The sequence below is a fragment of the Lampetra planeri genome, chromosome 45 (assembly GCF_965212315.1).
Source record: "Lampetra planeri chromosome 45, kcLamPlan1.2.h2, whole genome shotgun sequence".
Classification (NCBI taxonomy): Eukaryota; Metazoa; Chordata; class Hyperoartia; order Petromyzontiformes; family Petromyzontidae; genus Lampetra; species Lampetra planeri.
Genome location: NC_136151.1, coordinates 5,816,095 through 5,843,837, shown reverse-complemented (window position 1 = coordinate 5,843,837; position 27,743 = coordinate 5,816,095). Strand labels below are relative to the sequence as shown.

General features: G+C 43.5%; 1 protein-coding gene across 1 annotated transcript; it reads left to right on the top strand.

Moving 5' to 3' along the window:
* The first annotated feature begins 1,963 nt into the window (after window positions 1-1,963).
* LOC144733086 (E3 ubiquitin/ISG15 ligase TRIM25-like) lies at window positions 1,964-21,826 on the top strand. The gene is made up of 6 exons (XM_078614825.1): window positions 1,964-2,663; window positions 3,272-3,369; window positions 14,611-14,844; window positions 15,704-15,726; window positions 16,005-16,108; window positions 21,095-21,826. The coding sequence occupies exons 1-6, from the start codon at window positions 2,093-2,095 to the stop codon at window positions 21,640-21,642; spliced, it is 1,578 nt and encodes a 525-aa protein (XP_078470951.1). The 5' UTR covers window positions 1,964-2,092; the 3' UTR covers window positions 21,643-21,826.
* Window positions 21,827-27,743: the final 5,917 nt, after the last annotated feature.

Sequence of the window (27,743 nt, the reverse complement as noted above, 5' to 3'; positions counted from 1 at the left end):
CGACAGCTTGGAATCGAAAGCCCGCATCTAAGGATGGCACTGGTTAAAGCTAATGGCGCGAATCTACAGGTACATCTAGACAGGTTTGTGTGATGCGGGGCTTGTTTTTACATTCCTTAAACATCTGAGCACATTCCATGGGGTGCCTCGTGAGGTTTGTAACCCCGTGTAAAGTAATTAACAATTGTTGTTTCTTGTCTGTGAACCTTGATACAAAATATTCACCACTCATCTACACACTACTCACCACCCAATACCCACACACTACACATCTCATATGCGCACACTACTCACCACTCAGCATCCACACACATTACTCACCACTCACTATCCACACACACTACTCACCACTCAACATCCACACACTACTCACCATCCACACACACTACTCACCAGCCGCCATCCACAAGAAAGAACATCTCAACCCGGGAATAAACCCGTTTCACAGATTTCTAAAGGAGTGAATGAGACCAAGAAAGAACTGCAAAGCGTAAACACAGATCCTCGCAGAAGGAAGAGTCAATGACACAAACGTGAAAAAGGCAGCGCCAACCGACTCGCCCTCGCCTAAAATGGACTCGCTCCTTCCTACATTCATGACCTCCTTCAGCCACGAATATTCCATCAAGATCGTCAAGATCCTCAGCTTGTGCATTGCTCACCGTCCCACAGTCTCTAAGCTACACACGTGGGGGTTGGCAATCGCGGCACCTAAACTCTGGAACTCGTTGCCCTTCGAGGTCAAGGTGACTTCCGAGACACTGCTCATCTTCACATCTCCACTAAAGCCGTCTCTGTTTAAAATGGCTTTCTCCCTTTAGTGATGTTCAAATGTCCTTCTCACTTCTTTCCTTGGGTGATGTTCACTATTTTCTGCATTACCATGCATAGCACCCCGAGAGCGATTGTTTAAGGGCGCTTAGTAAATGTAAATTATAATGATTTTATTGTTATCAAATTACCATTACTGATTTATTATGTAATCAGCAGTAATTAATTATTTTATTATTAGAGTCTTTGCATTATTATCATCAAAGTATTACTACATAATTGTTTTATTATTAAAAGATTATTTAAGTGTCAGTAGGAAACTTATTTAATAATTAAGTTATTAATAGATACAAATGGAAAAAAATAGCTAAATCTTTTTTTATAATGATCAATTTCCAATTAAATTATTATTATTACTTGCCGGTCACGCCAGTTGGTTCAGGGCATGGGGTCTGCAACCTGTGGCTCCGTAGCAGCGTGCGGCTCTTTAATGGACGGCTGCTTCGTGAGACGTTTTTACTTATCACGGACCACTACCAGCACCGTCTCTCGTACTCACACCACGTTGCATTGCGGCTCTTGAAATGAGTTGTTGGGTTTTCATTGTATTTACCGAATTGTAAAAAAATTTACCCGTGAAAACAAAGTTTTTCACTATAAATCCTTTATATGCGTGGCGGCTAGAGTCCTCTCGTCCTCTGGCTTGAGATGGCTGCCACCTATGGGTCAGATGAATGCCTGCCACCATTAAGCAATTGGTAATTAAATATATTTTTCTTTTCCCTAAAACGTGTAAAATTTTGTAAAAAAAATTCACGCAAATACACTGTCACGCACAACGAGTCTGTGTGCAAAATGTCAGCTCGATTGGATCACGGGAAGTGGGTCTAGCTGCTGCTGCTGCTGCTGCTGGGTTTTGTTTGTACAAATATTAAATCACTTGAGACCGGTCAAAGCTATGTATGTTGAACTTCTTCCACACCGTACGTAGCCAACCGTGCTAATCGGAAGTGCGGGGGAAGGACAACAAACTAAACACAAAATAAGTTTTAGCTAACACAGTGCTTGACTGTAACGCCACGTCTACACAGGTGAGCACAGCCGCCGTATGGAACATTCCAGGGCGTGTCTCGAGGTATTTATAACTTAACTGCAGGTGAAGTCAAGTTCATTTCCTTGTTCGTCTCCGCTGTGTGAGCTGCGCACAGAACAACGCGTCAATTATATTCAACATCTCACGATATTATAAACACAAAGTATTTTTGTTGAAATATATTTTCTGAGGCACAGTGAGGAACTATTCTGGGTGCATCCTCGGGTCATGGCGAGCGCAGCTCCTGCTGAAAACGTGGACCGTGAGTTGACCTGCTCCATCTGCCTAGACACGTTTGACTGCCCCTCTACGCTGAGCTGCGGCCACTCGTTCTGCCTCCAGTGTCTGGAGGACGCCTGGAAGGAGACAGACTCCTACTGCTGCCCACAGTGCCGCAAGACCTTCCCTCGACGGCCCCAGCTGATCAGGAACGTGACACTCGCCAACCTCATAGAGCAGCTGCGAGTGACTGAGACCATGGCTGCTGCTGCTGGTGGTGTTGTTGTTTTCTGTGACCACTGCCCAGAAGGCAAGACGCTTGCAGTGAAGACCTGCCTCAAGTGTGATACATCCTTCTGCACAGAGCACCTAGCGCCTCACCTGGAGAAGAAGAAGTTTAATGATCACGTCCTGGTTTCACCAGATGTGAACCCTGAAGCACGCAAGTGCAAGAGGCACAACGAAGAGCTCAAGTTCTACTGCAAGCAGGACGTGAGCCTCGTGTGCACAGTCTGTGCCATCGCTGGAGAACACAGAGGGCATGATGTCGACACGCTGGAGGACGAGCATCAGACACGGAAGGTGAGGCCCGCATGCCGACAGTGAGAACCACTGAGGTGCAGCAAAAAAAACACGCATTGAGATTTTTTGGCTGTTATACATTTCCACAGGATAAGCCACTTTGTTGAGTTATAATTTGTGGCCATGTCGCTTCTGAAAAATAAATTGATACCTCGGTGCGATTTGCCTGGTAGGATGGGGATGGCTTAATTGTATGTGTATGTTATTGGGTGATTTGTTTACCTTTCTTGCACTTTGCACTACTATCTTGTATTTGTATAGTTTGTTGTAACGTTCTTACCCCTACTGGAGATGTGAAAAATAGCTTTATAGCTCATCTGAATCCTCCAATATAAATACATATACTGATTCTGATACCTCTACATTAACTGATAAAAACTGTCACCTGGGATTTATAAAAACATATCATACAACGAACATCACCGTGTGTTGATTCTCTCTCCACGGTCCCTTGCCGTTTAGTCTTATTCAGTCAGTCCAGGCAGACTTCCTCACCACTCTTCTAGTGGCAATTATAGAGCCATCACTGTGGAGAGCTCCGTGTCGAGTGGGGCTGAGAGGGGACGCTCAGGGAGTGGAGTCTCATCTGGTGACTTCGTCTCTTACAAAATGGAGTCGGAGAGGAGACACGAGCGGTGGAGGAGAAGAGGAAGAAGGCGGAGGCGTCCGTTGGAAAGATGAAGGCCGCTCGCAAGAACGTGCAGGTAACGCGCGTGGACTCTGTGACCCTGTGACCTCCACCCTGCGTGGAGTCTCCCTGTGTGTGTTTGTGGAGTTGACCTCACTGTGAGGCCCACTCAGTAGACTAAAGTAAACTGTTAGTCTTGAGTCAGTGTGTAATAACTGTGCAGGATATTGGATTTTACTGGTAGGAACGAAGTGAACCAGCATACAATAGATGATATCGTCCGTCCGTCCATCCGTCCGATGTTCCCTTACTGCAAACACTTGGCATGACCCTACACAAACCTTTAGACTCAGTGAGGCTTTCCTGGCTAAACAAGTGTAACATTCCCTCATAATTCCCTCATATAGCTTTTAATTAAAACATTTAAATTGATGAGGTTTTCCTGGCTAAACAAGTGTAACATTCCCTTATAATTCCCTGAGATAGCTTTTAATTAAAACTTTTAAATTAAAATTTAACTCACAGCGGCCTAAAGCCTACAGCTAGGCCTAAAGCCTAGAACTAGGCCTCAAACTCTCCCTTCGTATCGTACCCCTGCGTGTATGAAAGGGAGTTAATGTTTAACAATGTTACATTCCCTGATGTTTTTTTTAATAGAAACATTTATATTTAAAGCTTTTACATAAATAATTAAAACATTTAAATTAAAAATTAACTCACAGCGGCCTAAAGCCTACAGCTAGGCCTAAAGCCTAGAACTAGGCCTCAAACTTTCCCTTCGTATCATCCGATTAGGTGTAGCAACATCGCCCCCTACTGAAAATACTTGGCAGGACCCTACAAAAACCTTTAGACTCAGTGAGGCTTTCCTGGCTAAACAAGTGTAATAATACATTATGTTTATATTCTTTGGTTATTCGTTCCTACCAGCCCCCCCGCAGGGTCCTGTTTATGGAAATGTGTGCTTGAACTGTAAACAAATGAAACGTTTATAGAAAAAAAAGCGTTCTTATCTCGTGAGACTGCAAAGCACTTCGCAGCATAATTCGAATGACTTGCAATGGCCGAGATAAAATAGCAGAGTATGGAGCAACGACTATATTGAATTAGAAACTAGAAATTAAACGAGGGAAGATGACCATTAAATATGATAGGAAATATGCGTTAAATGCTAGAATAGACACAAGAGACGCGACTTCAAGAGAGTAAAGGGGATGCTGGAAAAACACCTTTGCTCTCATGACACGCACCCAACTCAAAAGCAGACAACGTAGAGTCAATGACTATTTCAAACATTTTAAATGTAATGTGCACGCGTCGTGATGTATTAGTGATTAACTCTTTTGGAGTCGTACATTTTAATGGTAAGGATTATTACAAAATTGCGTCTACCTTTAATGCCTTTTACGATATTGCTATGTGCCGGTTTATGTTGGTGCATGCATACGTATTCATTGTAACACAAATCCTTCTGTAAAACAGGGCATACAGTCAGCTGGTGATATGAATAATTTCCATAAAATATCCATGTTGTGGAGAATATTAGTAACAAAAACAAATAAGCAGATAATAGGTCTCCATCATATACCTGCCTCTGTATAAATTATGATAAAAAATGTACAAATTCCTTCAGCCCCACTAAGTGAGAGTGCATTTTTACAAAAGTATTGATTCCGCAGTCTTCTGGGAGTGCATAATGTTGTCAGCATTGATTCAGTAGAGGCAACAATAGACTGGTTTATGTATCATAAATTTGCGTCCAACTTGGATCCATATCATAGAGAGAGGGTCCTTATCTATAACATCTGGCAGCTCACCTGCATTGATTCAAGCAAGCCTGACTGCATGTCAAAACAGCTCAAGAGTTTTCTTGTACAGAATGAATACAGGCAGACCTAACTTAGCACGACGCCATAGAACACTCATTCATTGTAGCGCTCATGGGCCTGGAGAACATTTTTACAAAAATAGAAAATCAAAACATATCTATCTAAATATAAACGGCTAAGGATGACTCCAAAATCTCAGCTCGCTTCCAAAGACCGGTTCCTGGATCGTCTGCTTTGGCTCCTAAGACGGTGTTTCAACTCTGAAGACTATGGATGAAATATCCACGATGTATTTAATGAATAATGACATTTAAGCAATATTCGTGTCGCCATCTTCAGTGTAAAATTTCAACGGTTTGAATAATTTCAGATTTTATTTTTATAAAAGGATTCATTTTACAACTGTTACATACCTCATCAAAATACCAGGAAGGCAATATCCATGATGTATATTTTTGAATAGTTAAACGTAATTATTATCTTTAATACACATACATAGATGGATCCGACAATGATGCTCTTTTAAATATAGATAGATGAGATGGTGGGGCACTCATAACGTGATAGTGATGGATCGAGGTAGACGACAATATTACAGATAGCGGAGAGGAAGATGAGACATCAGAAGAAATAAACTTATGATTAAACACTGACCGAAATCTACATGCACAAAAAAAGAGGAAACGAAACAGCAGAAGAAAAAGCCGACAAATAAACTAAAATAGAGAGAGAAAGGAAGCCAAAAGGAGAAGATTAAATTGTGAAGTGCCCAATGCCAACAACCAAGAAATATGTGTAGAAGTCGAGGAACATAATATTGTTAATACAACAATTGAATGAACATTATGTAAAGCAATATATTGGACCATTGAACTAAATGCATTAAAGAAATAGACAAAGTGCTGTCGTGATGGTAAAATTTTTGTCTGGAACCTTTAACAGAAGCACATGAACTATTAAAAAAAGTTATTGACAGAAGTAACACCAGAAGCACGAAATTACTGAGATCATATCAGAGACTGCAATTCTGCTGGAGCTTTTGCATCGATGGAAGCTAAAATGAAGGCAACTCCTGGACCTGGACCTTACTGTTTGGGAATGCACGGTCAAATGTATCATATGGTGTATCCATTATACGCAACACCGACAATAAACAGGATATGGACAGTTATATATTTTTGACTTAGTAGAAGCAACTGCAAAACGATTAGATAACGAATTAAACAGAGGCTATAGTGAAATTGCAATGCTACTGGACTAAATTTAACGAATACCGAATCTATTTGCCGAATACTATAAACAATTCATAAAATTACTAAAACCAATCCAACTATGAAAGTAAAAACGGTATTCATCGGATATCCTGAACTAGACCTATGAAGACGTAACCCCCCTACATCCAAGACCGAAGTTGCTGCTAAATTTGTCGAAGATGATGGTGAACCTCTTGTTGAACAGGATATTTATATTTATTTGGAAGGTGATACTTGCAAAACTATATCTCCTATGAATAGGAACTGTGACCCGATAGTTTATCCAATATTATTTCTATACAGAGAAAGTGGCTGGCATTGGGAATTGAAACACCTTGAAGAAAGCAAAACGAAGAAGAGATACACAACTGCAATATTATCAATTTAGGTGATTTATCAGAAATGAATTCAACAAGCTATACTTGAGTGGAAAACTTTTCCAGCATACGTTGTTGATGCATACGTTAAAACAGAGGGTGCACGATTAAACAAGCTAAGATACAATCAAAAGGAGTTACGCATAGAACAATATAGAGGAATGTTGGATGTTGTAAAAGCGAGAGCTGAAGATCAGGCCTCAAGAGCAGGGCATATGATTATTTTCCCATCTACAATTCAAGGAAGTCCAAGATATATGTAGCAAAACTATCAGAACACAATGGAAATAGTGCATACATTTGGAAAGCCGGACCTATTAGTAACCTTCACATGTAACCATACTTGGTCTGAAATTCTAAACGCAATGTCTACGACTAAAAGACCAGAACATCAATCTGATATAATTGTATGAGTTTTGAAAATCAAACAGCATGAGTTACTTGGTGACATTTTGAAAATACATATATTTGGTGTTGTAATCGACTACATCTATGTTATATAATTCGCGAAAAGTGCACATATGTTGCTCACACTTCATGCTAACTCAAAGCTTACACCCAACAATGATATCGACAAATATGAGAGTGCTAAACTTCCTAACAAAGAAATAAACCCGAGACTATTGTAAATTGTAACTAAATGTGTGGTACATGTGTAAGGACAGTACGGGGTGATGTAGGGGCAGTAGAGCTGCCCGTGGCCATGGTTACTGCTTAATGTAACAGGAACAGATGGGGTCACGTTAGAGTAATGTGGGACCTAAGTGGTTGCTAATAATGAATGATGCGACAAGATTTTACAGGGTCGCGTGAGTGAAAGCACGGGACCGAACGGTCGTAAATTGTAATAAGGGCAGAGACAGACAGGGCCAGGTGTGGTGAGAGAGGGTTCGGGAATAGGGGCGTGGCCGGGTCATGAGGGGGATAAAAGCCGGTGTTAAGTGGGGCTCTGGGCTGCTGTTGTGGGGGAACTGCCGCCGACGTCGTCACCTTCGAGCGGGTCGTCTTCATCATCCTGGAGTGGGCACCTTGTAATCTTGGAAGGCTAGAGTTATGTTGTCTCAGAATAGAGTTACCTAAGTTACCCAAGTGTATATAGTCACTCGCGGTTACTCGTTAAGTTTGCAGTGAGTCGGCAGACTTTATTCATAACAAATATACATATAACTGAACAAGACCGTGTCTCTGAGAGCTACATTACACATGCACCCTGTGAAAATATTAATTCAAAATCGCCCTACATGAAGGAAGGAACTTGCTGTATTGGGTTCCAAAAATAGTTTATTGAACAAACCAAAGAGAACTTCAATGAATATCCGATATACAGACGAAAGAAGGAACAGCTCAAATTGGAAAATATGCTCGATGGATAGTTCCTCATAATCCGTGGCTCTCAAAGAAACCCAATGCGCACATCAATGTGGAAGTGTGCATCTGTTTAAAGTGAAACATATCTAAACAAGTATGAATATAAAGAACATGATACTGAATCCGTTAAACTCCAAAAAGAGTCAGCAAATGGTGTTCTTGAACATGAAGAAACACTTACCTTTTATGATGGAAGATATTTGAGTGCTCAAGAAACAACATGGCATTTAAATGAGATCACAATGTCTGAAAATCACTCAATTATACGATTAGCTGTTCAAATGCCAGGTCAGGAACAAGCAATCTTTCATTAAGGTCGTGAATACGAAGCTTTATGTCGAGAACTGAGAAAAAAATATGTTTCTAGCATGGTTTAAACTTAACAAATAGATACAGAAGCAAGAGCTATGGACAACATAGAAATACAGAAACGTTATACTTTAGACAAAACTACTGGACAATCGAAACAACTTTTGAGAGTAGCAAATGGTGTCATGAGAAGGATGCCGATCGTAAAGCATTCAAAATAGTAAACGTTATTATTTGTGCATGCTACTAACACGTGATGCTGTAGCTGAAAGGTTTCAAGATCTCAAAACTGTAAATGAAATAGAATACGACACATTCCAACGAGCCTGTCAACAATGTCCGTCTAAAGGACGGTAAGATGTGGCACGACACTCTTAATAAAGCAAGTGAAACAAGAATTACAATCTATTTGAAAGTATTTTTTGCGTTAATTTGTGGCTTTAGAGAACCATAAAATCTATCGGAACTTTGAGAAAGGCATAAACAATAATTGAGGAAAAACTTGATCAGACAGTACTCAGAAGAAACCGTGCCACTGTATGCTCTTGCAGAAATCAATTAACTATTAGAAGCGTATGGTCTAAATTTTCAAATATTAAAGCTGCCCTCAGTCGGAATGCTGCCAGTATCTCTGAATTAAGAATACTTCGACATTTCAGCAGAATAGGGCATATCGATTCTAAATGCAGAAAAACTGAACAAAGATCAGCGCCATGATGTTGATACATTACACTATGTAACACAATTTTTGCTCCTGGGTAGTAAGTGTTATTTCGTAATTGCTTATGTTTAAAAAGAATAGAAAATGGCTATTATTCCCCACAAACTTTGCTTTTGTGACCAGGACAATAATATGTAGAAATTTACCTATTTTCAATGAGAAAACGGGCAAATCTTTATGTTCACATAAAGTCAGAAAAAACAACATATGATTCAAAATTAATATGTATTTCTACTAAAGTAATGCAACATTTATCACAAAATATTTAGGAGTAGGTTTTAGAGATTTACGATTATACTGTAAATTGCTTTCACGAATCGGCCCCCTAATGAAGTCTCCCATCATGTTCTCGTTATTCTGTCCTTGGTAGCGGCGTTCAAAGTCCAGTATATCCTGGTGTAAGCGCTCGCCTTGCTTCTCCGAGTACGGTCCCATGTGCTCCTTGAATTTATGAAGATGAGAATCAAGGATATGGACTTTGAGGGACATCCTACAGCCCATTGTGCAGTAGTTCTTCACCAGTCTCAACCAGCTCCACGTAGTTTTCGACCTTGTGACTGCCCAGGAAGCCACGAACCACTGCGACAAAGCTGTTCCAAGCCGCTTTCTACTTACTAGTGAGCTTCTCGGGGAATTCATTGCACTCCAGGATCTTCTTCATCTGTGGTCCGACGAAGACACCAGCTTTGACCTTTGCCTCAGACAACGTAGGGAAAAAGTCTTGGAGGTACTTGAAGACTGCCGAATCCTTATCTACAGCTCTGACAAATTGCTTCATAATGCCCAATTTGATGTGCAGTGATGGCATCAGCACCTTATGTGGGTCCACCAGTGGCTCCCACAGAGAACTCGGTCCGCTGTGGCCAGTCTCACCTGTGGTAGTGTGCCTTGGTGTCCCTGCTGTCCCAAAGGCAAAGATAGCAGCGAAACTTGGTAAAACGGCCTTGAAGAGCCATCAGGAATGCCACCTCTTTGAAGTATCCGATGACCTCCCAGCCATACTCATCATATTTCAAGGCATCCAGCAAGGTATTGATGCTGTTCAAATCCTCTTTAAGGTGCACCGAGTGAGCCAGGGGAAGAGACGGGTACTTGTTACCATTATGGAGCAGCACGGCTTTGAGGTTCCTGGATGAGCTGTCAATGAAGAGGCGCCACTCATTCTGGTTACAGGCAATTCCTATTGCCTTGAACAGACTGGCCACATTGTGGCAGAATCAGAGCCCATCTTGACGGGTGAAGAAGCTGCAAAAAGGTTGGTGATGCTTCCTCTGATCTGCGACTTGCACATTTTCATCCAACAAGTTCCACTGCTTGAGCCTAGACGTCAAAAGATCGGCATTGGACTTGGTGAGACAAAGATCTCTGATCAAGTCGTTGAGGTCTTTTTGGTTGGGGTAGTATGGGTTTCTCTCCTCAGCTCCACCTCTGAAATTGTCATCTGGATCTATGTCTTCCTCGCTCTCTGACTTGCTGCTCTCTTCTAAAGACGGCTGCTCTCTCTCCTTAGGAGGGGGTACGGGGAGCACATGGCAGTGTGGCACCGGGGCGATGGATGAAGGAAGGTCCAGATAGGTGTAGCAGGTGCATTCTTGCCAGTCCGACATTGGGAAAGGTCCATCATGCAGAAGTAGTAGTTGCTTGAGTGGTCATGTGAGTTCCCGCCAAATTTTTGGGATAGCAAACTTCTTGGCTCTCTTTTACCCTCTGTACCATCCTACAAACATTTATTTCACTCATTACTAATGTGTAACAGATTCTCACAACATTTTTCACGTGATATATTTTTTCAATAACATTGCAAATTGTAAAACATTTTTATATTAAAAACTTTAACAATTTTTTTAATTCTAACATTTTATAACATAAAATTCCGAACAACAATTGTCCATCTTACCTTCAAGAGTTTTTTTTTGCATTGCTCGCAGGTAAGATGAGGTGCCCAGGGTTTGTCTTGATCCCCGACAGGCATGCTGAAATATGCCTTGTAGGCCTCACACATCTTAGCAGATTCTTCCACAGAGTACTTTTTCGCTCATCTTGATAAATTTGCCGCAGACATAGCAAAATGCGTCTGCCGGATGCTTGCAGCATCTTGATGCCATCTCAGACTAATGCAGATATGTATCCACTTTGGCAGCTGGAACTAAACTGAACTGATGGGCTTAAGGCCCCTATATTTATACTACTTTTTTATTACTGGAAAGTTCTAGAATGTTTTAGAAGTTACTACAAGTTTGCTCAGCAATGACTATATCTGGAATTCTCATTGAAAATATGTAAATTTCAAAATATCAATGTCCTGGTCACAAAAGCAAAGTTTGTTGGGAATAATATCCATTTTCTGTTCTTTTGAGGTATAAGCAATTAGGAAATAACACTTACTACCCAGAAACAAAAATATTGTTACATTGTTATCAAACGTGGTGTACGGTGATTCAGATGATATCACTAAAAGTTTTTTTTGGATGGTCCTGGTGGAATGGGAAACACGTTCGTATACTCAACACTACTTCATACTAGAGGAGATATAGCAACACCAGTTGTGTCAACAGGAATACCAGCAAAACTATTAGCTGGATGCTGATCTGCTCATTCATTCTCCAAAATCCCTTTGAAAAGAACTGCAACATTGAATTGCAATCTAAAGCCAAACAAGAAACCAGAAATCTATTCCAATCGAAACTAACAGTCTGAAATGAAGCACACACGTGTGTCAGGTGGTTTTTAGATTATTGGGTGATCGAACTGTAAAATGTAAACCATTTTAAGGCAAGTCCTACAGGTTACTTTACGTGGTTCACGGCCTCTTACTGTTGCAAGCTGTATAAAGAAGCATCGTTTTGGGGGAGAATTACAGGTACTGAAGCTGCAACAGAATATGCGAGCTCTGGAAAGTAAAAAGGAATTTGTGGAATGGCTCCTGAACGTTGTTGATGGAAAAACAGGCGATACATTTGCGCAACGATGACATTGACTTGTCTACGATCACTCCATAAGAGCTTAAAGGAAGAGCAATACTGAGTGTTACAAATGGAGACTCTCTTGATCTCAACAATAAAGTACTCAGCTATATTAATGGAGCTGAAGTGGTTTTCAAAAGCATGGATACTATTGTGTGTGATGATACTGCTGATAAACTTGTATTTCGGAATAATTATTAAAGTGTTACTCCAACTGGAATGCCTCCTCATGAACTAAAACTTAAAGTAGGAGCCGTCATCATGGTTTTTAGAAATCTAATGTCATTGTGAGGACTACATAATGGTACAAGACTCAAATACAAACACGCATAATCAAAGCAAAAATGATCGGTGGAGCAACCTCAGAGACGGTACTTATTCCAAGAATACTACTCATTCCATCAGACACAAATTTACCATTCAGATTCAAATGCTAACAATTCCCCATACGATTGGCTTTTTCAATAACAATCAATAAGTAACAAGGTGAAATGTTTGATAAAATATGCCTTTACTTACCTAAGCCATTTTTTAGTCAGGGACAATTACATCTTGCTCCATCAAGAGTCATATCATGTGATTAACTTTGTGTAGTGTCGGAAAAGAACCCAGAAATTGACAATTGTGTCCTTAGATAAATCTTTGATGTAAAACATAAGTTTAAATAAACGTGAATGTTTAATTACGATCTGCTAGATCGGTGAATGTGTTGCCGGGTACAGGTAGTATCATATAAAGCAGTTTAACACGTAGGCTTTCATGACCAATATTCATTATAAAGATTTTTGGGTTAGATCGCGTTATTTATAAATGTGTCGTAACCCTCCACCACCCGACACGGCCAAATAGTAAAAAATGTGTCACGTTTACGAAAGACAAATAGTTCAGTACTTTAGCCCATCGTATAAAGCACTTACGAGTGAGAACACGCATCAGTGCTGGCCGAGGAAAGGTACCAACCCCCAATCATTCGCTCAGCCAATGAGAGCGACACACACTGAGCCAACCAGACCCCACTCCCCGTGATTCGATTATCACGATTTGTATTACATTTTTAAAACAATCGATTTAGTTTTTTATGTTAGCCAGGTGAGAACTAACTCGACCAGGATAAAGTCCCAGGTTCCATCTAAAATAAACCTGACCAGAGATATGTAGACTGAAAGTTACCGCTAAAATAACGGAGGTCCTGGAGCTCTTCTCTGAGAATGACCCCGGACTGGGAGCCCAGCAGCTCCTCCACCTTCGTCTCCCACTGCTGCCATGGTAGGAGTACAGTGTTATGCACAGTACGTCATACTTAATGAGGTTATTATAATAAAAAAAAATCCTATAATAATGTTTACTATCTCTTAATAATTGGTGCTTTTACCAAAACCCCAATGAAGCCCTCATATATTGGTCATCTGAAAGCAATAACCCTGATGGGAAAACATCCCCATATATACAACGGTATGACCCCTTTTAGCACTGATTCGATAAGCGCTCACTTCTTCAGGAAACATACTGAGCGTTTAGTGAGTTCTGCCTGTAATTATAAATAATGCAGTCACAAAAGGCAATGGGGTCAATAGATTGTGTACACAATACTTTTATTGGTGATGTGCAGAGATACATCTATGAAGAAGGCGAGTCGTGTGCTTATCTGTTGTTGTAAATCATTTACAGATCCTCACCAATACACTTCTGGATGAAGGTTCCGCAACATCGTGTTGATCATTGAGGCTAGTTGGCCATACTTAGTTGCGTGGGTCAGTGCAGGTTGGTGAAGGTAGAGTCAAGCACTGGTTCATATCTCAATCATTACGCAGCCCTCTAATCGTGGTGGAGGCTGGGGAGGGAGCCCAGCCTGGGCTGAGAGGCAAGTACACTCCAGTAACGTGGGGTAGTATCAGCAGCGTGGAAGGACGCATCGCCAAACCTAGTTTGAATATATGGTAATTTTAGCGAGAACATGGAGGTACTTTTGAGGTTGCGACTGGGAATTTGCGGAGTTAGGAGGTCCTTATATATTTGGCGGATTTGTTTAAAAGGAATCTTAGGATGAAGACAGCCCAGTGGTGGTCTCTAAACATATTCAGGGGGGATAAATTGTAGGTGATACAGAGGTTGCAATAATGTGTTGATATGGAGGCATCAAGGTCAAAGTGGGCAGCCAAGTGGTATAATGGAACAAGAGACTAGGCGGTCGAAGATTTCACAGGAGTCAAAGATGGGGACGATGGCGGCTTGGACTATATCAAGATGGAGCCGAGGTGAGACAATGTGTTTATTTATAGAGGATTTCGTGTATTAAATCTTACTGGCGATATGATAAATGTGAAGGGCAAGATAGCACATATATACCTGAAGTTATCGACCTGTTCAATGAGATGTGAGTCCAAAGACGTAACGTGGAAGCAGGGAAAATAGGTTTCGAGAAACTGGAAAACAATGTGACTTTGGTCTTAACAGCATGGAATATGAATTTATAGAATCCATCACACGCCCTTTGCAGGATTCCATGCTCCAGACCAAGGCTGGCATCTCAGGCGAGTTCACTCGCATCAGGGTGACGCTGGATGAGAACGAGAGGGCAGCTCTGGATTGCGTGGATGTGAAGGGGCGCGAGCTGCTGTCCCGGATCGAGGAGACCATCGCTCATTACGAGCGCGAGATCAGCGAGCTCCAGGCAGCAGCCACGCGCCTGCGCGCTCTGCAGGAGGAGAGGGACTCGCTCACCTTCCTGCAGGTAGAGCACTCAGGGATCCAGGGCGAGTGCCCCAGTTCGCGTGTTCATTGTTTGTAAACGTGGCACATGCGCTGCAACACAAAACAATATAACGCCACGTGCATTGTCAATACAAAATATAGCCCATGGGTTCTAAAATAAGCGTAGAGTCAAGTTCACCAACTTGGATTTGTATATTGTAATAAAAATATGAACTACCGCTGAATTTCAAAAGAAGAAATTTACGATTAACACACAAATCCCTTGAGTTGATTGGTTTGTAATATATGCAGGCATTGGCATAAAAAATTGTAACCTCATCATCCTGTAATGTACATAAGATTGAGGCCACTTGACAATAAACTTAAATGATTAATTTCCACCAAATGTATACCAACCATTAGTAATGCTGATAACGGAATGGCTTTTAACATCAGGAAAGCCAGAAGCAGTTATATTTCAGCACTGACATCTTAGGAGTCTTAGAAAGTTGAAACCAATCCCGAGATTGCCTGTCTCAACAAATGTTCACCCTGCTAAATTATGGACTCTGGTAACGCAACGCTCTGGTTGTAATTCACTCTCGCAGTGGATCATTATTTTGAATGTTGGTTCACAATCACTGCAACTCGATGTCAAGTACCACAGACACCTCTTGCCATAATATCGGACACCAAGTGGCAACAATTTTAGAGGCCACACCTTGCTGATGAGAGTAATTGAGTCATAACGAGTCCACGGCTTTGACTTGATTACAACTAACAACACTGGGATATGCGAATGGATGAGCGCAGCCCAGCTCATCGCGTCTACCAATCACCGTGTGGTTAACGTGGCTGGAGGTGAACTGACTCGCGCCCCCTGTGTCTGACTCCTGCAGGTTCACCTGAAAGAGACAAACCGGTATGGATTCATGAACTCGCACAAATAAACACACGGGGTGACGCCTTGTGTGGAATATGGGCTGTGTGATGATGATGTATGATGATCATGCTGTATGATGATGTTGTGTTATGTTGTGTGATGATGTGTGGCATGATGCTGTGTGAGATGATGCTGTGTAAGACAAGGGTTGTGTGCTGTGATGCTGTGCGCAATGTTGCCGTGTGTGATGATGCTGTGAATGATGATGCTGTGTAAGACACGGGCTGTGTGTGTCACTGCTGGTTCTGGTCTCACAGGAGAGACGCTCAAAAGGGAGATCCACCCTCATCTCCCAGCGAAGAAGAAATCGCCACGATCAGTGCCCTGCAGGGAGCTGTGGTCAACCTGCTGGCGTTCATGTGTGAGTTCCATGTGTCTTATTGTGCGTGTAATTGTGCCTTGTGTGTATGTTGTGGAGCGGTGGCATAGTGATTAACGTGCTACAATATGAACCTAGCGACACAAATTCCATTCCTGTTCACATCCCACACCAGTGACGATTTTCTGAACCGGTCATGATCCTCCCCTAGGTCGACTCAGCCTCATATGACTACCTGGTGTAGTGTGTTAAAACCACCACTAGGGAGACAAAGGTGGCCTGACGTGGTGCTGGCCACCCACCCCCCTCATGTGCCATACGGGCCTTAAAGTGCCACTCGCTAACAATTCTTGCCCCTACAGCCTGTTTGGGCTATACGGGGGGTCTTGCAATTGTGTCTGTTTGTATGCGTATGTGTAGATGAGCGAGAGTGAGTATGGATGTGCAATGATGATGGGATGCTCTGTGCACTGAGCTACAAACATGGTTGCCTACACGTGATTCATGGCCATGGCTATCATCAATGGTGAGTGGATTCAGAACCAATTCTGAGCCTCTGCCAGATGAACCCTTGGCTTAAACGAGTACCGGGTACGTTCTGTAAGCATCAGCACTGCGGACACAAAGGCGGACTGCAGAATTCATATGGTGAAATGGCTTTTATAACTACAGCAATATAAATTGAAATAATGTTGTGGCTTGGCTCTCCAACACACCGGAGTGCTGTACTAGTGACGAATTGGCATGTTCTGTTTACGTGACAAACCTTACTAGTTGTCTGTGTCGGGTAGTGGCAGGTTTAACGACACATTTATATATTTACGCGATCTAACCCCAAAAAACCTCTTTTGTATTACATACACTTAGGGTTGATTGGTAATGCTTCATGTCAACAGCTTGATGCTCAGAGAGTCAAACTAAGGCATTTTTAGTATTCTTAGGTTCCCCAGTTAATGGCTGAGGCTCACAGAGCGAGAATAAGGCATAATATTGGTCAACCTTGTCTATCACTACACTGCATGTGCAAACATCAACATTACGACTGTAATGTATTCATTAGACAATAATATATAGCACACACACGAGTGTATTTCACTATTACATAAGCTCCATTGATATTACATGCGTGTATTATCCAGTAAGGATGCTGTTGGCCAAAGTAACCATCGTAGCAGATGAAACTACGAGTATAAGTCTTCTCTGTAATGGATGTCATCATCAGACTCGAGCCAGACTAAATCATCGTAGTGATGCGTAGGATTCATTGTTAATGATGTAGGCTCATATCCATACTAAGGCACCTTAAGGATTATTGGGGTTCTATGTAAATACCCGTGGCTCACAGAGCCAGACTGGGCTATCGTTGTGGCTGACCGCGTGTATCACTGTGCAAACAGATACATTGCTATTGCCCATGTATTGCAATACCGCTACGTTCACATTCAACACACACACACGAGTGTAAAGGAGTATTACATGAGCTCTATTAACCCTAGACGTGTGTATAATTGAGTGAGGATGCTGTTGCTATTCTGCGTGTGAGTGTTTTACACAGAGACACTATGGCTGATATTCTTAGGATTCAATATGAGTGCTTGAGGCAGCGTGATACAGACTCAGACAGTTAGGATTCATAGGGTTCCGTGTTAAAGTCTGAAGCTCTCAGCATCAACGGCACTGAGTCTTTGACACACACAAGCTGTGGCTGATATTCTTAGGATTCATTACACTGTGTAATAAAAAAATGTCCGGGGCAGTAAGTGTTATTTTTCTTTGGTTTTTTTCGGTTAAGTCACGTCTAAAAATAAAATAATAAATTAAAATAAAATAACATATTACGACGTTTCGATTGCAACACAAGCAATCATCATCAGGCATAAAAGAAATAGCAACAAAAACAGACATCACAACGGCACACAGAGAGAGGACACAAATCGGCACAAAGAGAGGGGTCGTTTCTGTGACGGTCCCTTAAATATAGAGAGGAGGGGGTGGGGACGGGGAGAGGGAGAGGGCGGAGAGAATCACGCATATCAATGACTGCGCGCCAACGTACTTCTATTGTAAGTAAACTGAAAACGCGTTACTGGAGCGCAAGCCTGAAAATTAGGATACAGGCACACGAAAATTAAATAACCTAGTAAAATATCGAAATGTGATGTAATACAACACAGAGAGTCGGTTAACACAAAATTAACGTATAGCCTGGTTGATTACGCGTTTCAAAATTTGCTAAGTTAGAATTTTAAGTGTTATTTTATAATTGCTTATGCCTCAAATGTACACAAAATGGCTATTCTTCCCCACAAACTTTGCTTTTGTGACCAGGACAGTGATATTTTGAAATTTACACATTTTCAATGGGAATTCCAGATAGATTCAGTGCTGAGTAGTAACTTGTAGTAACTTCTAGAACATTCAAGAAATTTCCAGTAATAAAAAAGTAGTATAAATACAGGGGCCTTAAGCCCACCAGTTCAGTTTATAGTGGTACCTCGGTATGCGTCGTTAATTCGTTTTAGAAGGTAGGACTTATACCGAAAATGACGTATACCAAACGAGTTTTTCCTATAAGAAATAAAGGAAAAGGAAATAATCCGTTCTAGAGTATAAGACATTATATTTAATATGGCATAATATACATTAATGGGGTTGTATAAAATAAGAATTAGACTTAACGTATTACTAAAATGCATACATGAATTTAAATAAATGCACACACGAGTGTACATCACTACACTATCACACACACACACACACGAGTGTACATCACTACACTATCACACACACACACACACGAGTGTACATCACTACACTATCACAGACACACACGAGTGTACATCACTACACTATCACACACACGAGTGTACATCACTACACTATCACACACACACACACGAGTGTACATCACTACACTATCACACACACACGAGTGTACATCACTACACCATCACACACACACACGTGTGTACATCACTACACCATCACATACACACGAGTGTACATCACTACACTATCACACACACACACGAGTGTACATCACTACACCATCACACACACACGAGTGTACATCACTACACTATCACGCACACACGAGTGTACATCACTACACTATCACGTACACACACACGAGTGTAAATCACTACACTATCACACACACACAGACGAGTGTACATCACTACACTATCACACACACACGAGTGTACATCACTACACTATCACACACACACGAGTGTACATCACTACACTAACACACACACACGAGTGTACATCACTGCACTATCACATAAACACACCAGTGTACATCACTACACTATCACACACACACACACACGAGTGTACATCACTACACTATCACACACACACACGAGTGTACATCACTACACTATCACACACACACGAGTGTACATCACAACACCATCACATACACGAGGGTACATCACTACACTATCACACACACACACACACGAGTGTACATCACTACACTATCACACACACACGAGTGTATATCACTACACTATCACACCCACCTCGTGTGCCGTGCCGGCCTTCACAGGTGCTCACCAACACCACTTGCCTCTACAGCCTGTGAAAGGTGACACACGGGAGATGTTTGTGTTTGTTGTACACACACAGAGACGCTGCGGCGGTGTTGATATCCACGCTGCCGCCGCTGTGATCCACTACCTCCCACGGGCACTTCCGCACAGTGGGGCTGAACGATGAATCGATTTCAAATCGAAGTCGCAATTTGAAACAATGCGATTAGCAAATCGCAAAGCCTGCGATTTTTTGCGATTGAAAAGTCCTATTACTTTCTTATTGGAATTGTTTATATATTTTTATTATTAGAACTTTATTTATTTATCTTGACAATTGTTCTATATTTAATTGTTCTTTTTCAATTAAAACATTTTAATAAATACATGTTGGAAGCAATTCATATCTGTTAAGTTCTCATCCTTGCATTATAATAGATAGAGCAGTTCAAATTTTGATGGTATCATGTGGTAATGCTGCATCACATGTTGTACATCTGTAATATTGTAAATTACGGCGGGAGACCACTTGACGAGTAGCACACTTTATTAACACTTGTCCTTGCCACAATAACACGTGTGGTCACTACAGCTCACGCTACACGTTCCACCCGGCAACACACACACGGGCTCTCCAGCCCCGTAGCTTCCAGGGGAACTTACAGACCCACCCCAGCTTGGGTATGGACCACGACCACTGGGTCCCGCAGCCGGCCCTCACACGGACGTCCGGCTCCGGGTCCCAAGGTCCCGCCTCTGAGCCACACAGGGTCCCGGCCCTTACAAGGACAGCGGGACTAGGTGTCTCAGGGCCCTATCTCTTCCTCCTCTGTCTTCCGTCTTCACTGGTTACCAACTCCCCGAGCGCCCGCGCGCACCGCCTTATATAGCCCTCCGCTCCCGAGAAGACGGAGCCTATGCGGACCGCGATGTGACCACCCACCCTAGTTGACCAATCACCACGCGCTGCCACACGATCCCTTTTTCCAGCGCGTGTCAGCACCACATAACCAATCACCACGCGCTGCCACACGATCCATCACTGTCAGCGAGCGTCATCACTACACAGCCAATCACCACGTGCTGCCCCACGATCCCTACTGCCAGCGCGTATCACCCCTAGACATCTATTGAACTGCAGCTTGATTTTAAAAAATGTAGATGTTGGGGCAGACAAACGCACCGCGGTACGGTACTTCTGTGCTCTCGCCAGCTGCGCCGCCTGCCTTCGCCAACGCGCGGTGACCGGCGTGGTGAAGTATGGTCAAATATCCCCCGCGACCCGCACGGCTTAGGGAGGCCCTCATCCAGCAGCGGATTAACAAAGTGCCCGTTACATGTCATCACACCGATAGCTACGCATTACAACGTTGTATAACAATGCTCATTATGAATAGCTCTATTGTAGTGTACGTGCGTGTTAGTGCACGAGTGCTGTTGTTATAGTGGTGCTGTTGTTACACGGCTACTGTGATTATCGTTACTGCAGACGGACGCTCACCGACTGTGGACCCAAACTCGGCCTACAACAAACTCCAGATTTCCTCGGACCTCAGGACGGTTACGTGGACCGATGTCTCCCAGGGTCGCCCCGATCACCCACACCGCTTTGATAGCTGTGCACAAGCCCTGTGCTCCGAGAGCTTCTCGTCGGGTCAGCACTACTGGGAGGTGGACGTGGGGGGTGCGGGGAGCTGTGCGGTTGGAGTCGCGTACGGGACGAACGCAAGGAAAGGGGGTGGTAAACAGTGCTGGCTGGGACACAACGACTCATCCTGGGTTTTACGTAAATATACCACCAGCTGCTACGTGCGTCATGGTGGTGTAGTGACCGAATTGCCGGTGAGGGATCCTCCCCGGAAAGTCGGGTGTCACCTGCACTGGGAGGCGGGGCTGCTGTCGTTTTACCGCGCCGACTCCATGGAGCTGCTGCACTCCATCCACCACTCGTTTAGTCAACCGCTCTACCCAGCACTGAGTGTGTATGGTGTTGATGGTAGCTCAGTGAGGATTTTGGATCTGAGTCGTGTGTCCTGAGAGCACGGAGTATGAGCAGCGCAGAGGAACGGGCACAACGCACAGACTCACGCACACAAAGACACAGATCCCTCGTGTAGCCTTAACAGACTGTTGGGGCAAGTGCTGTTAGCGAGCACCTATGGGGCCGTCCATAAATGACGTCACACACGTAGGGGGGGTGAGAAATGTGACGTCACATCAAAATGCGCAAAATAAAATAAATATAAACAACACGTTCTACTTAGTTAAATAGACTTTTTAATAAATGTTTTCTCCTACAACATCAGAGTGCAGCGCCACATTAAATATGCACTACAATGACAATAGTTTAAAGCATTTGAGGCATGTTTTATTTTTTTTGGGGGGGGGGCAGAGCTTTGTGACGTCATATTTGAGGGGGGGGTCTGACTTTTGTGACGCCGTGTGACGAAGGGAGGTGGGGTCAAAAATCGCGTGACGTCATTTATGGACGGCCCCTATGAAGGCCGGCACAGCACACTAGGGGGTGGGTGGCCAACACCACGCCCGGCCGCCTTTGTCTCCCCAGTGGTGATGTTTACACATCGTACCAGAAACGTTTTTTTCAGGCTGAGTAGACCTAGGGGAGGCCCATGACCGGTTCACCAACATCAGTGACGATGATCGGAATCGGTCCAGGCTCTCCTCTAGGTCGACTGAGCCTCAAATGAGTACCTGCTGCGACGTGCAAACATCGCCACTGGGGAGACAAAGGCGGGTCGGGCGTGGTGCTGGTCACCGACACCCTCGTGTGCCACAGTGTTGGCCTTCATAGGTGCTACTAGCAAACAGCACTTGCCCCTACAGTCTGTTAAGGCTACACGGGGGATAATTTTCTTTGGGTTAGTGGGTTGGTCTGTATTCCTTTGTATGTGTGTGTCTGTGTGTGTCTTTGTTACTGTGTCTTTGTGTGTATTTTTATTTTAGTGCTGACCACCCACCCCCTCGTGTGCGATAGTGCCAGCATTCACAGGCGCTGCTGCTAACAGCCCTTTCCCCAACAGTCTGTTAAGACTACACAGACACATACAGATAGACACACGTACATACACACAGATACATACATACACACAGACACACTCTCACACAGATACATGCAAACACAGATACACAGATTCAAACACACAGATACACACAGATATACAAAGACAAAAATCCCCCATATAGACTTAACAGACTTTTGGGGCAAGTGCTGTTAGCAAGCACCTATGAAGGCCCGAACGGTACACGAGGGGGTGGGTGGCCAGCACCACGCCCGACCCGCCTTTGTCTCCCCAGTGGCGATGTTTACACAATGCACCAGGAACTCATTTGAGGCTGAGTCGACCTAGGGGAGGCCCATGACTGGTTTACAAACATCATTGATAGCGATTATATGAATCGGTCGTGGGTCTCCCCTAGGTCGACTCAGCCTCAAATGACTACCTGGTGCGATGAGTAAACATTACCCCTGGAAATACAAAGGCGGGTCTCTCCCAGGCTGGCCTTCATAGGTGAAACTCACTAACTGCACTTAACTCAACAGTATTTTAAAGCTATACAGGGGATCTTTGTCTTCGGGTAAGTGGGTTGGTGTGTATGCCTTTGTGTGTCTTTGTTATTGTGTTTATGTCTTTGTTACTGTGTCTGTGCGTGTCTTTGTCTTTATGTGTCTTTGTTATTGTGTTTGTGTCTTTGTTACTGTATCTGTGCGTGTCTTTGTGTCTTTGTTATTGTGTTTGTGTCTTTGTTACTGTGTCTGTGCATGTCTTTGTCTTTGTGTATTTCTGGGCGTGGTGCTGCCTACCCACTTCCTCGTGTGTCACAGTGCCGGTCTTCATAGTTGCTACTCGCTACTAACAGCACTTGCCCCAACAGTCTGTTAAGGCCACACGGGGGTATCATTGTCTTTAGCGTATAGAGGGGCATGTGTGTAGTGTGGGGTGGAGCGGTGGTGCAGTGGTTAGCGCACTGGTGGGGAGGGCTGGGGAGCCAAGCTTCTCTCTGACGTCATCGTCCCTCGCACCGCGCGCCGCTCAACGCCGAGAGGGCGGAGCTCCACCGCGGGCGTGCTGGGAACACGCGTCACGTGACGCTACGGGGTAACGCGCGCCGTCCCCCTCGCGGTCACTCGCGCGTTGGGCGATAAACCCGGGGTGGGAATAGGATGCCATCACTTGGGGAGGAACTACTCGTGGTGTTTGAGCTGGGATAAATATTTTGTTATAACCAGTGGTCGAATGACTCCTCCCCCCCACCAAAAGCAGTTTTATTTTATAGGGCATAGAGAGAGAGAAGCCACACCTAGCAGTAGGAGGAGGAGGAGATCTTTCACCAACAATATTATTCGTAATAAAAGTTAGTTTTTATTAGTATTTTAATTATCTGCTCTCAGACTCAGACTTGGACCTGCAGCCACAACCTTCGATTCATGGGATAACGCCTACCTCTGCTGACAAACATGGGAACTGTCCTTTGACTTTGAAGTGGGTTCAAGTGATTAAGCGCCTGATAATTATCTAGAGTGAATATCTACCTTCCACTACAACACGACTAATATTGTCTCAACACGCATTAATAATACGCAGACACTGTGTTATTACAGGGAGAGAGACACTGCAAACTCCAAATATACAGCAGCCGTCAGGGTCGGAATCCAACTCACGACCTCCTGCATACCAGTCGAGGGAGTTAACATCTCCTAGCCACCACGGCGCCCCTCCCTAACGTGAGACAACAATCTGGTGTGAACCCAACCTCGAGTCTCAGGGTATTTAGCAACGCGTAGATGATTTGAGACGCATTGATTATATCGTACCAGTTGTGTAATTGTGTGAACGCTAATCGCATTGTGCTCTGCGCTGTGGGTGAGATTTATATTTGCTTCATTGATGGCATGGGTTTGACTTGTTTTGCTTTTTTCATTTTTGTGACCCAGGTCACTCTTATCAATGAGACTCATCCTGATCTCCAGAGTTCTCACCTCGTTAAATTTCAATTCAACTCGACTCGATCATCAGCAGAAGTATCATCAGCAGAATAATTAGTAACAGGAGCAACAGCATCAACAGCAGTAGCTCCATCATTATCATCATCGTCAGCATCGGCAGTAGAACCAGCAGCATCAATAATGATAGAATGATTATCAGCAGTAACAGAATCATCAGCAGCAGCAGACACAGCATCATTATCATCACTCTTGCAACGGAGACTCATCCTGGTCTCTTGAGTTCTCACCTGGTTAAACAAATCTACTTTAACACGGAGGCTTTCGCGACCAATATTATCAATGATAAATGTTTATTGGGTTAGATCACGTAAATATAAATAGACTTGATTGTGTTCTGGGTTACCTGTGAATTGTAATCACATTGTATTGTGGGTCAAGGGTCAATATGTTCTGGGTGAATAAAAAATAAAATCTGAAAATCTATTGTTAAGTTTGTCATCCAGGCTGTGAATGTGACTCTCATAGCTGAGACTGACTTGTGTAAACATGTATTTTTTTGGGATGGTTGCTGTTGTTTTGTTTGTATAGATGTTATATTAAGGGATATTAAACCCTGGCACAGTTAGTAAATCTACAGCTTACGCCTTCACAGGTAAGTGCTGTCTGTAGCCTTGGGCCACATTCCATGGCGCATCTCGTGGTATTTTTTGCTGCACTCTGTCAGTTTGCTTGTTCCTCGTCATCATGAGCTATGATGATGAATGAATCCTGACTGATGGATGATGATGAAGAGCACGATGATGATGATAATGACGACGCTTGGTAATGATGACCACCACCCACTCACCTGCACCCAACACTCTCCTACCCGACACCTGCCACTCCCTAACCTACTACCCCCTCAGCCGTCTACAGAGACCTTCCCTCCCACCTGCCCACACTCGCACCTGCTCGGCCATACACCTGCCCATCCTGCCACCCTCCCACCTGCCCACCTCATGCTTATTCAAGCGCCCATTCCCGGCTGATCTCCCTCCCACCTGATAACCTTAAAACCCGCTCACTCACCTACCCGCACAAAGGCAAAGATCCCCTGTATAGCCTGAACAGACGGTTGGGCAATTGCTGTTAGCGAGCATCTATGAAGGCCGGAATGGCACACGAGTGGGTGGGTGGCCAGCACCAAGCCCTGCCGCCTTTGTCTCTCGAGTGGTGATTTTTATACTCTACACCAGGTACTCATTTGAGGCTGAATCGACCTAAGGGAGGCCCATGACCGGTACAGACAATGCTCATTGGTGTTGGTGGCCATGAGTGGGAATTGAACTTGGATCGGCAGGTTCATAGCACAGCGCACTAAATACTGCAACACCAATATCCACCTACACACACCTGCTCAACCACCCACACGATCATCCTCCTACCCTCCCACCTGATCCCCCACTCATTTACATGTGAAGTTCGGAGATAATTTGTCAAATAATTAACAATATTAAGCTTAATCTTTTTAAAGACAAATTGAAACTATCATGCTCAAATAAACCATGAACAAATAAATGGCAATCTTTATCTGAAAAAAATGGCAATGATAGAGACGATATACTTAAAAAAAAAACTTTAATACGAATTTTTTACAAGGTACGGTTTTGGTGCAGAAACCCACAAAGCCTTACCATAGCCGACGACATCAGTCCAAGGGACAAACCATCACCGTTTGCCTGGCCACTCTGGGTTTTGTAGAAATCGCGACCCGTAAACCCCAACACCGCGGCGTGACTGCAACGCTCCTGTCTACGCAGGTGAGAGTCGATTCGTGTCTTGGTTCGTCGCCGCCGTGTGCGCTCCAGGGACAGCGTCTCTCAGCCATAGCGAGCGGCTATCTGTGAGAAGCCACTGAGAGCGTAGCGAGTGGACCTGGCTCCCGTCTGGAACTGGTCAAAGCCGACCGTGTAACGTGTCTGACGGTGCGTCTAGACAGCTGCGTGTGATACGAAGCTCGTGTCTGTGACCTTGATCAACTGAGCACATTTCCATGGAGTGTCTCGTGAGGTTTGTAACCTCGTGCTAAGTAATGTCCGCTGCATTGATCATCTCCGATGTTGTGAGCCTCGAGAGTGTTGATGGTTAATTATTTTAGCTGGAATGTCCCTTGATTGAACTTCTCATTCGCAAGGGTGTACAGGTTATCACGGGACATAAGTATAAATGAGAGAGGGTAACTCACACCACTGAGTAGCTAAGCGAGTGCGTGTTCACACATTCGCGTATTATCAATGCGGGGCAGCTATCACACGAAATGGATATTGCACGGAAAAGTTACAATAGCAGTTGACCGAAGATATAAAATACTAGCAGGTGTACCCGTTCTAACGCACGGAAATAGTTTCGTCCATCACAGATGTGGCGTCAAAGCTCACTTGCCGTGCAATAGATTATATCCACTACCCCCCCCCCCCCCCCAAAAATACAAGTCTATTTTTATACTTTTTATATTATGTACAGTATGGAAGCTACCTACATGCCAAATTTAAAGTTTTTAGCATGTCGGGAAGTATGCTAAACATTTCGAACAAACACACATATCCACAAATTTCCATTATATATAAAATAGCTTTCCTACCCGGCTTCGCCAGGGACTTGTATTGTTGGCTTGGATTATTACACGGCCTACGCGGAGGGTGGGGGGGATGCGTGACGTCAGCAGGCACAAGCTGCCGCACTCACTTGCTGTGCAAAATATATCCATTATTGCGCCCCCCCCACAAAAAAAATACAAAAGTATATTTTTAGGCTTTTTGCATTGTGTACAATCTGGAAGGTACCCACATTGTAGCATGTTGGGAAGTATGCTAAACATTTCGAACAGACACACATATTCACACATTTCCCTTATTTATACAGTGAGGGAAAAAAAGTATTTGATTTCCTGCTGATTTTGTACGTTTGTCCACTGACAAAGAAATGATCAGTCTATAATTTTAATGGTAGGTTTATTTGAACAGTGAGAGACAGAATAACAACAAAAAATACAGAAAAACGCATGTCAAAAATGTTATAAATTGATTTGCATTTTAATGAGGGAAATAAGTATTTGAACCCCTCTCAATCAGAAAGATTTCTGGCTCCCAGGTGTCTTTTATACAGGTGTAGTGGTGATACGCGCTGGCGGTAG

Excerpts from the sequence above, each read along its gene's own strand:
- LOC144733086 (XM_078614825.1), top strand. The coding sequence starts at position 2,093 with ATGGCGAGCGCAGCTCCTGCTGAAAACGTGGACCGTGAGTTGACCTGC. Across the intron at positions 2,664-3,271 it reads GGACGAGCATCAGACACGGA|AAAATGGAGTCGGAGAGGAG; the intron begins AGGTGAGGCCCG and ends TTCGTCTCTTAC. Across the intron at positions 14,845-15,703 it reads ACTCGCTCACCTTCCTGCAG|GTTCACCTGAAAGAGACAAA; the intron begins GTAGAGCACTCA and ends TGACTCCTGCAG.